The sequence below is a fragment of the Mus caroli genome, chromosome X (assembly GCF_900094665.2).
Source record: "Mus caroli chromosome X, CAROLI_EIJ_v1.1, whole genome shotgun sequence".
NCBI classification, from domain to species: domain Eukaryota; kingdom Metazoa; phylum Chordata; class Mammalia; order Rodentia; family Muridae; genus Mus; species Mus caroli.
In genome coordinates, this window is record NC_034589.1 from 125,619,373 (window position 1) to 125,631,214 (window position 11,842).

An 11,842-nucleotide genomic window follows, 5' to 3' on the forward strand; every position below is an offset into this window, starting at 1 on the left:
AAGTATGGTTAAAAATAAAGTGGAAGATTACGGTCTCTATTCTGATTCCAGCACTTTCTATGCATTACAGAGGGACCTAAAATAAAATAAAAAGAATATCTTTGGGGGGGGGAGGAAAGGGTTTATTCAGCTTACAATTCCATACTGCTGTTTATCACCAAGGAAATCACGACTGTAAATCAAACAGGTCAGGAAGCAGGAGCTGATGCAGAAGTCATGGAGGGATGTTCTTTACTGGCTTGTTTCCCCTGGCTTGATCAGCCTGCTCTCTTATAGAACCAAGATTACCAGCCCAGAAATGGTCGCACCCACAAGGTACCTTTCCCCCTTGATCACTAATTGAGAAAATGCCTTACAGTTAGCTCTCATGGAGGCATTTGCTCAACTGAAGCTCCATTTTCTGTGATAACTCCAGCTGTGTCAAGTTGACCCAAAACTAGCCAGTACAATTGATCCCTTGCCAACTTGATACACCAACACATCACTAGTAAGCCTCAACACTTAATTTCTTATTCATTCCCAAGATCTAAACAACTTTAAAAGTCCCACAGTTTTTATTCATAAAAAGAATATCTAACTTTAAATCTTTTGAGTTTGTTTCTCAATCACTACTGCAAGAAATTTGGGACAGCCACTGGAGTATCACATAAAAAATGATCCAGAGACCACATCAAGTACCATCTGAGTGAGGGGCTTGACTGACAGGTATATCTACTATACTGACAAACTGCGCAAAAGAAGAAAAAGAGAGAAATGAACCCCCATAAACATTGTATGCTGGTTATTCAAAATGCACTTTTTATTTACTTTGACACAGATGATTTTTAAACAACTGGAACAAAATATCTTATCCACATTTTTTGAGATTTTTAGCAGCACCTGCAACAAGAGGATGGTGGAATACCTCAGAATAAAGTAGAGATGGCCAAGGCAGGCACAAAGACACCTGAAATTCATCAATCCGCTGAAGACATATGAAATCTGAAGCCCCTTGAAAGTCAATACATGACAATAAACTAAATAAATATTTTATATGATATTTTAATGGACTATTGAAAACCAGTATACTTCTAATTAGAAATACATTGATCGCAAACATCTAGTGTTCATTAAAAACACCTATTGAAAATATTTCGTTGCACATTCTAGATATACAGTCTATTTCTGAACACATATGCACAGTTCTTGGTACCAAGGATAGCAGCTTTTGGTGTTTTTAAATCTTACCCAAACTATGTCAACACCCACTGAGTGTTACTCACTAAAATGCCACTGTTTTGTCACATATTGTTAAGTGCTTGATATTGTGAAGTAATTTGGTAGAAAAAAAAAAGTATGGCTAAGAAGAAAGGGGCTTCGATATGCCTGCTAATAAAATGAACACTTGTCTCGATGGACAGCATGTCTATGAACTGAATCCTCACATACTTTTATTTTTCCTCACATGACCACATGCCACTCTACAGAGACAAATACTTTGTGTGAGCTGATGGAGATCTTTATGAAGGCCTGAGATCTACAGATAGAAACTATTATAAGCAGAGTGCAAGTAGAAAGAGAAGGCCCCAGGTCTCATGCACTTAAAAAATAATTCCCATTTATTAGTTCTGACGTACAGATTTTTCACCCTAACATGATTGTAGCAAAATGACTGTAGAACATTGAAACCAGTGTGGCTGGCTATAGGCATAGGCAAGATAGGAACCAATATTTAAGAGTTGTGGGGTCCCAGTTCTGGCTTTGACTTCTGGCATCTAAATTAATTGGACAATAGGGTCAGGACTATACAATAATTAGAAATATTGAGTAAGTCTGAGTTGAAATAAATACTGTCCTACTTTTGTCTATGTGGCCAAAAGTACCAGAGTTCTTAAAGCACATAAGGTCCCACATGTAAGGCTGATTCCATGTGTGGCTACAATGGAGAATTCTAGGCTGTATTCCTGTGAATGCTCCCACCCAATCCCAGGCCTAAATCTCTTTGGAGGGCCTTAACTAATTAACTGTCCCTCTTTACATTGGTTCATACATGTTTTAAAGCACAGATTAAAATCCATGCAGATCAACCAATTAAAAAAAAAAAGAACAGATGACACACTCAGAATATAGTATATACAATTGGCAGTCATGGTACTCAAAAATTGTCAAACCATTTTTGTTATGAACATTGTACCTTTGGGATATATTTTTTTAAAATAATAGTTGCTGTTAAAGGCTAATCCCAGAATGGCTTGAGGATTTTTGAAGGCCCTCTCTATGGTCTTAACCTTTACTTTCATGTAAGTCCAACCAGGACATGGCACTGACATAGTTTATATTCAGAACGAAAGCATGAAGAAACCTTATACCAAACATGTAGCCAGTTCAGTAATTCTTTTTAACAAATAGTCAGCCAGTGACTACTTTTATTGGGAGGGAGCTCACAATTAAGGCAGTCTATTCCACATTTGAACAAATTTAATTATGAGAAATTCATCCTAACACAAAGGTTTTTTTTTTTAAAAAATCTGCTCTTTTGCCAGTTTTAATGTCCTAGTTTGGCCAGCTGAACATCTGGTGGGACATTCTAAGACTCAGATCCTTCTGAGATCTGAGATCTAACAAACAACTGAGTTAAGGAACCTGTGAGAAAAGCCCATTACTCTCCAATCCTTTCTGAGGCCTTCTGCATGAGCCAGCATGGTGAACTATAGGACTGTGTAAAATGTAGGCAGAGAGCACTACACCCGAAGCCACATACTAAGCAGCATCACTAAATTGATAAGTTGTCAAGGAAGCAACATCTCTATGCAGCAGCAGTAGACTTAATGAAGGAAAAGCAGGCCAACCATGTATTTGCAAATGTGGTTGGCATATTTAAGCGTAATCCATTCACTAGTGTCCTGTGACTCACATGGATTAGAACCAACCTCCAGTGTCATTAGAGTAATTCTTATAGAAATGATTTTTCTTAAGTTCATATGAGAGTAAACCATACGTAAGGATTTGAACATGTCAGTGTGTTTTTATACATCTACATTCCTAATCATCACCACCTTTTTCTAATACATGTTTAGAAATTCTTGCTTCCATTATTTTTTGTAACACAGCTCAGAATCCTAATTTTCCCTTTGGTAGAAATGACATAAACTGCTTGGCAAGAGTTGGTGGCCTTTGCTAGCTGGTTAATGGAACACTTTAAGCTCTTTCACTCCTTCATGCGGCTGGGTTCTAGATTAAACTGTGATTAAAAATACTTAAATCTCTCAGGACTAAAACTTTCTGATATGTCCTGAGCCACACAAGAAGGGAAAATAGCAGGAATTACGCAAAATACACTTGGCTCAATAAAGCTTTTTAAAAAACCGCTTTACAACTTCAATTTGAAAGGTTCTGTTTCAAAAACAGAACATTATCTTTTACTTTCATGTGTGTGTGTGTGTGTGTGTGCAATCACATGCGTGCATGTACTTTCATGTATGTGTCTGTGTGTACCTGTGTGTATGCAATTGCCTGTGTGAGCGTGCTTTCATGTACATGTGTATGTGTGCATGTGTGTGTGTGTATGTGTGTGTGTTCATACTACCAAAGAGCACAGTCGTTTTTACACAACAGACTGACCATCTTATTGCACACTTGTCAAGAGTCCCTACCTCTAACAACAAGAAGAACTTGCTTTGGAGCCACTGTTCAAATCAATGGTGTGACCTAACATACAATGTTCCAGCTGTTCCTCTACAGCTAACACCTGCCTAACAGCTTCTTCAAAGGCCACTGTCACATTAGTATCATCTTTGGCACTTGTTTCTAGATAAGGGTAATTTCCATTCTCCATGCACCAGGCTTGTGCCTCCTCAGTCGTCACTTGCCTATCCTCCTTGTCTACCTTGTTACCCAGAACCACAAAGGGGAAATGATCTGGGTCCTTTACATCTGCATAGTAGATGAATTCTTTTTGCCAGTTACCAAGGTTCTCAAAGCTCTGCCGGTCATCCACACTGAAGGTTAGCAGGCAGCAGTCGGCTCCCCTGTAGAATGGTGTTCTGAGGCTCTTGAAACGTTCCTGCCCCGCAGTATCCCAGATCTGAAGGGTCACAAAGCGTCCATCTACCTCCAGATCTCGATTTAAGAACTCTACCCCTATCGTGTGAAAAGCCTGGGAGTCGAACTTGTTGGTTACATAACGGTTCATAAGTGAGCTTTTCCCAACTCCTCCATCACCCAAGAGGATGACCTTTAAGAGAAGGGATTTCCCACTCATGTTGCAGCACCAAACAGGGAGAAGTCTGCAAACAAAAGAACCTGCAAATACATGAACAGGTAGGAAGGGAAATTGTTAAACCCAAAACAAATCAACTTCATAGCAAATGTCTCTGAATTATGAAGCCCCTGACAATGTACTTACATAATCATTACTTGACTTAAAACACAGACAGAAAACCCTTTTAGTAAAATGGGGGGAAAGTGTTATTCTTTTTTATGAGGAGGTGTCTTACCTGGGCAAGGAAAGGTTGAATACCATGAGCAAACCAGCTAGTGGATGGCTCCACAATTTGTTCAGTTCTGACACTATTCTAGGTGAGGGAGCCTAGAACAGGTATGTCACTCAAATATATGGCCATCCAGTTTGGACAGTTCCAAATGAGATGCAAACATGAAACTTACTTGAGATGTTTGCTTCTGAGGGACCTGGGTGTTATTAAAAGGTATATAAGCTGTATTCTTGATTTTGTCCATTGAGATCTGGGTCCCATTTAGAGCAGACCCAAGAATATGGAAAAGAGAAAAAGTTCAACAATGTTCTCTAAGCATTTATTCCCATTATACTTGTATTGTGATGGATGATCTAATAAATGGATCTTCTATAACATTTCTTCACTTACAATTACAGTTAAAGCTTCTAACAGTTGACTGATACCAATGTAACAGGCATTTTTCAAAAGAGGGTATTATAGACATTTGAATTTAAGTTTAATTACCACAAAACAAATAATATGAAAATTCATGATGAAATCTAAACACTGGGAATCACAAAGTACTTCTCTTGTCACCTACCCAACATATTTATACATGGCTACCTAAATTACATGTTAAAATAAAATATTCTGTTAAGTACTGCTTGCCATACTAGGTCTATAGTAGAAACTCAACAATGATGATATTAATCTGGTAATATTTATGCAAGGACCTCAAAAGAAGGAAACCTAAACTGATCAAACAAGTGTGTGCACAAGAGATTCAGACAGCACACACATTTAAACAGTAATTGAAAGCCATAATAGTCCTTAAAATCATTTTGAAAAGTATTCTAATTATAAATATTCACTTTTAACAGGTGAAAATGTAGAATATCAAAATTCATAGCATGATCTCATGATATACCTACCTAGTTAGGTTTCTCTTCACAATTTCAACCTTCTCCTTGTCCTTTTTGTTGCTTTATATTTTATTAGGATTCTAAAAAAACAGAATGAGAAGCAGATTTTTAATAATCTATAATACAATAAAATAAGTCTTTAGGGAAAACTCCATACTCCATTCAGGGAGAAGCCCCATAGCAATCTCAAATTACCCGTGGAGAATTCTTCTCCTCAACACTTTCAAGAGTTCAAAATGTTGCAGGCAGGTATTTAATGTGAGCAAAATAACTTTATTACCTAAACTTCAACTTACCCTAATTAGTTTGTATTTTGGGTGATTTTCAAAAAATTGTTTGTGTTGTCATTCTGCTGAATTCTCTATTCAAAGTAAAAGTAAATCCAAGAAGGTAGGTGACATTCCAAGAAGTGAAGTTTGGAAGAATGAAAGCAGAGGAATTTCAGGTAAATTGGAGATTGCTGTTTCTTCCCTTTCTACCTACCAACATTCCCATCTCAAAAACTCCCCGGCCACTTGGCAATGTGCCTCAAGGCTGTCTTCAATTGATTCCACATCATAGAAGAAATTATTACTGTTTATAGACTTACAGTGTGCTTTCTTAGCTAACTATTTTATTGATTATTTGATGTTATCTGTCTTGAACACAAGGTTTTTGTTTGATTGGGTTTTTTATTTGAGACAAAGTCTCTCCGTTCAGCCCAAGATGTTCTAGAACTCGCTATGTAGCTTGAGATGGCCTTGGACCCCTGATTTTTCTGCCACAACCCTCCTGAGTGATGGAGGTTGCAAGTATTCACGATCATTACTGAACACAAGTTTTAACATTTAACTGTCCTTAAAAAAAAAAAAACACATACATTTGTTTAACATTAATACTAAATTTTGGCATATCTTAATGAAGCAAAACTAGAATAGTGATCCAAAAAGACAAATAATTCCTATGCTTGTTAAGTATGCTTTCTTGTAGCAGAATGAAGAAGCTGTTTTAATATGTTTCTTTGCTTGGCAAAGCTACTCAGGTGTTTGTCAACTACCTAAATCAGTAACTAAAATGTAAGCGATGTCTCCTAAGTTAGTAAGCTTTATCCTACTCCTTAGGCTAAATCTACTCTGTCGAATCTTAAAATTTCTACCATTTCTCCTGCTTGGTTTTTGTCCACATTTCTCTGCTTTCAAATTTCTGTCTTTAGAACTAGCTGAGGTGCCGGGCGTGGTGGCGCACGCCTTTAGTCCCAGCACTCGGGAGGCAGAGGCAGGCGGATTTCTGAGTTCGAGGCCAGCCTGGTCTACAAAGTGAGTGCCAGGACAGCCAGGGCTACACAGAGAAACCCTGTCTCGAAAAACAAAAAAAAAAAAAAAAAAAAAAAAAAAGAACTAGCTGAGGTGGCAAATATTTCTTGAAATGACGGTGAAACAGATATGTTAGCACATTTTGCCATTCCCCTTTTTGCTTATGTTTTCTTTTGATATGCCTGGGAGGGACATAGGGCCTCAGTGGGCTAGAAAAGTCCTCAACCACCGAGCTATGTTCCCGCTTCATACTTCATTTTTAATACTAGTCCATAATATAATTTTATAGTTCAAAACTCTTCAACTCTCATTTTTAAAAGCAAGAGAAGGTAGTACACATTTAGGTAAACTATAGATGACTGGTATTAATGGTACCTAGAAAATAGGTGTTAACATCATTAAATACTCACTACCCCAGCTGTGGATAAACTCAATAGATGGGTTAAAACAGTAGATATGGAAACAATGGCCACCTCCAGGAATAATGATTAGTATTAATGACAATTTGGGAATTCTCTAGTTGGTAATATGAACATGTAGCTGTAGGTAAATAAACTATATGCTGTGGGGGGGGGGGAGAAGTAAAGGAGAGTCTTCCTTGCTGCTATACCATGTATTTGTTTGATGAAGATGTTAGTTCCTCCTTGATCTTTAATGTGTAGCAATGCCTGGTTCCCTAACAATTTTTAAGCATCTGCATAGACTCTCAAGAGTGCCAAAAGGAACTTCAGGTCTAATCCTTCTACTGATGTTTGAGAAAGCATTGGATGCTCACTGTATGTTCTCATCATCATCAAGGTGATCCTTTGTATCGGGGGTTCTCAACCTTCCCAGTGCTGCAGCCCTTTAATACGGTTCCTCCTGCTGTGGTGACCCCCCCCCAACCATAAATTTATTTTCGTTGCTACTTCCTGAATGTATTTTTTGCTGTTATGAATCATAATGTAAACATCTGATATACAGGATATTTGATATGCAACATCTATGAAAGAGGTTTTTTTTGACCTCCCCCAACAAAGGGGTCATGACTTACAGGTTGAGAATCGCTCCTGCATATCTTCCCCCACCATTGCTAATACACATTTATTGATAAAGGAAGAATGATACCCAGTTCCGGTTGGTCTCCTTGCCTTCAATCACTAAATCCTGATGACTTGGCCCCAAATACCAATTTCTACTCCTCTATTTCCACCTCTATTTTTAAAATTGGAATCTTGCTGTGCTGGCCAGGCTGGTGTCAGACGTATGGTCTCAAGAAATTTATCCTTTTTTCTAATCCATGCTTCAGAGTAGGTGGGGTCACAGGCATTTATCATTATGCATGTTGCCCTTTAGCCACTATCTTATTGTATCTAAGTTATGTGAGCCTTTTAGATTTTTCTGTTCCTACCTCTGGTTTCTCTCCACCCAATCTATTTTTTAAAGTTTTAGCACTGAACACCCAATCGATACAGAATTCTTTGGAAAAGTTTAAGACAAGGATTTGCCCATAAGGGACTTACAAATAAACATCTAAGCTTCAATCTCACTACAGGGACTGAGGATAGAGTCCACTGGTGGAAGAACATGTCTAATGTGTATGAGATTCTGGGTTGGATTCTCAGGAGAGTTCTATTTCACACTAGAGAGAGTAGGATAACTACTGCTCAGCACAATTGATTATATATATTTTTAAATAATCAGAAGAGGAGGTACCTCAAATAATTGGTAGAGTATTTGAATGCCCTGAGTTTGACCCAGAGCACCATATAAAACCAGACATGGTGGTAGATATGTATCACTGTAACACTTTGGTAATGGACTCGAGAAGGTCAGAGGTTCAAGATCGTACTCAGCTAGAGGAGCAGGAGGAGTGAGTGCTTGACGGGTATGGGAAGGAGATAAGAGAGTACTAAAGGCGAGAATAATCACAATGCATTACATACCCATATAGAATTGTCAATGATCAAATTTAACAAAAATATTTAGACATTTTAAAAAGGAAAATACAATTTTTCCATTTTAAATTTCCTTTATAGGAAAAAAAACCAAGATTATGAAAGTCCCCAATATATAGAAATCAGTAAGACTTAAGGAAATGGAAGCAATTATTTATTACCCTTTGATCATTGCATATTTGTATCAAATGATCATATTGTACCCCACAAACATATCTACATTTTATGTCTCAATAAAACCTCTCATTATTTGCAGTTGATATTATCTCACTGTTTGATGTTAACAGACTTCTTTTTTTAAAAAATCTGTCTTTCATGCACAACTAATTTAAAATTTTTGAATAGTGAGTTATCTGCTTGTGTATGTTTTTGAAGCCTTTTCAGCAGGTGATACCAGAATCCATCATAAAAATAAGCAATAAGCATTTATGATTTAATAGATTAAATAGATACTCCCAAATTAATGAGATTAAATCGATACCCCCAAATTAATGAGATTAAATAGATACCCCCAAATTAATGTCTTGGAATTTATGCCAACAATCGATCCATGATCCTATAAGATATCCAAATGTAATCACATATAATGTAACCAAAAATACAAATTATTAATTCACCTGGATCCCTTTCCAGACAGTACTTAACAGAAATCCCACCTGTTGAAAGTCAATGGAAGATTTTCAGTTTCCTTTTTGCTATACTCACATTTTAAAATAAATATATATTTCTAACCTTATCTCCATTCCTACCAAAATCAAAGAGAAAAACAATGATATCTATTTTGTTTTCAGTGGATGCTGTCATCCCTGTTATTTTTGAAGATGAAGATGATATATGTCAGTACATATGCAAACAGAATTGAATCAGCACAGTACAAAAATCAATGAATTCAACTTCCCTTCCCCAGGAAATGCCAAATTTGATCCAATATGAAAATAAAAAAGCATTAAGCAGTGAGAAGGATTTTTGATAACAACAAAAATATCTAACACGAAGGTGAAATTCAGTATGGCTCCCATATCAGACTAGACCTGAATGAAATATTCTTTTTTTTTTTCTTTTCTTTTTATTTTTCTTTAAAAAAAAAAAAACCCTGGTACTGGGAATCAAACTCTGGGCACTGTGCATCAAACACTCTACCACTAAGCTACATTTTCAGCCCTTGGACCACAATATTTACTCCTAAATATCTGGCTTTGATTCAAATATTATCTTGAATAATAAGATGTATTAGAAATTCATATAACCAATATTCCTAGTTCTTTATCTTTCAGTGCACTTGAAACCTTTTGAATCAGCTATGTTCGCACCCATACGGGCTTATTAAAATTACTGTATTTTAGTAGGGGGTGCTTGAGATTGGGAGCAGAAGCAATAAAATAAAGCTTGAACCTTTTAAAATAACACATGTTATTGTGGCTATGGAGAGGGAAAAAAGACACACGAGCAAATTGGCAGCATCAGTTCAGTTTCCATGGTGTGGAATGATGCTCACAGTCAGTAGCACAGGTTGTTCGGGAGTAAGTCTTTACAGGGGTGTGTACTGCAGGGCTTGATGGGGGAAGAGAGGGGGACTAGACAATGGATGAGAGTGGCCTTGATGGAAGTCTACACAGAGGAGGGGACATTGCTGGAGCTGTGAGCAAAGCCCATCTTGTGGAGACATGCTGGTTGGGGCTATTCAGTTTACTGTCTAATCCTGAAATAATATTCAGAAATACTGCACTAAAGAAATGGGTGTGGCTTTCTTTAATGTATGTAAAAATCAACATAAGAAATAATTGATCTTCAAGACCCTCTAATTTAAATGATGTAGGTTGCTTCTCATACAACCTGATGCTGGGAAGGGGGTAGATTTACAGCGGTGGGGAAGCCCTGTGACGCACTCAATTTACTTCGCAGAGCTCAGTTATCAGCTACACCCATGCTCCAAAGTCTAGATGCCATAGTTGTCATGCCACCAAGATGCTATTTCTAACTTCATGCTTGCATTTCTATCACATATGCAACGAAGCGTTCAATGTGGAAATTCATGTCTAATATTTCACTCTTTGTAACAGTTCTGAGCCAATAAGCCCCAAGACACACTTGATAGGAACTTGGCACTGTCCCCAGGCCACGTCTTCCTTAATAGGCTGCCTGAAAGTAAAGGTTTTCAGGACACTAATAAAAAAAATGTCTGTAGGAGACCAGGAATGTTTGGCATCTTTACGTCAGGAACACTGTTTTAATACTGGGAGCTTAAAAGTGAAATATCATGCATAGTCCCAACTACCTCAGACCTAGGTCCTCTCACCTCATCCTCAGCTCCTAAAGCCATTCTGCGGCGCATGCTCAGTGAACCACACCCGCTCCCCACGGAGCCTTGCGCCTCTCTGCCCCGTCTGGCAGCCACTCTAGATTACTCAGCAACGCCCCCCTCCACCATCACCTACCCAGGACTATAACCTCAGCAGCTTCTAGGCCCCTTTACTGAGGTGCCAGTCGCACCAGTGATGACCTAAACTGTCCTTTCTCCCTCCTCCCACAGGCCCCCACCTCCTGGCCTCCCAGGTCCGCCAGCCCTAGCCCCCTCTTAAAGCCCACTTGCAGACACCTTACCCAACACAATGGGGAGGAGAGAGGACAGGGTTACAGACGCCAGGCAGGTCAGCTCTGCGTGCCTCTAGCCTGGCTCCTCGGCGACCGGGTCACGGCTCGCGCTGCCACCTCGTCCTCAGTGGGGCAGCAAGTGCAGCTTGGACCTCGGTGGCCTGACAGCTGCTGCTCGCTCCCGCTGCTGCTGCCGCCGCGCAGCGTCTCGAGCCCGCGCCCGCCAGGGGAGGGGGCGGGGCCCGCGCCGCCTCCTAGTGCCCCCTTCTCTGCGCAGGGGACCCGCTGCAGCCGCCTCCTGCTGCCTCTTGTAAAGACTGTGCCCTGGCTGACTTGCTCTTCCTTAGTGCTCCTTGTCCAACTCGAATCTCCCTGTCTTTCTTCCCCTCCCAATTGATTAGAAGTCACAGTGACAATGGCCCATCAAATAATTGCTCTGGCAGCTTAGCTTCTTTTCTGCCTAGGGCCTAAAGTCTCAGGCAGAACTAGCTACAGCTTCATTTCCCCCAATGACTCTTCTGTTTACCTCATGTACCAAAGATCCAACCTTCCTTCCTTCCTTCCTTCTTTTCTTCCTTCCTTCCTTCCTTCCTTCCTTCCTTCCTTCCTTCCTTTCTCCCTCTCTCCCTCTCTCCCTCCCTCCCTCCCTTCCTTCCTTCCTTCCT

General features: G+C 39.2%; 1 protein-coding gene across 1 annotated transcript; it reads right to left on the reverse strand.

The window, feature by feature from the left end:
- Positions 1-3,486: 3,486 nt before the first annotated feature.
- Rab9b (RAB9B, member RAS oncogene family) lies at positions 3,487-11,494 on the reverse strand. Its single transcript, XM_021154031.2, has 3 exons — positions 11,187-11,494; positions 5,366-5,436; positions 3,487-4,281 (listed from the first exon to the last, which is right to left on the reverse strand). Exon 3 carries the CDS (start codon positions 4,238-4,240, stop codon positions 3,635-3,637), a length of 606 nt encoding a protein of 201 aa, XP_021009690.1. The 5' UTR covers positions 4,241-4,281; positions 5,366-5,436; positions 11,187-11,494; the 3' UTR covers positions 3,487-3,634.
- Positions 11,495-11,842: the final 348 nt, after the last annotated feature.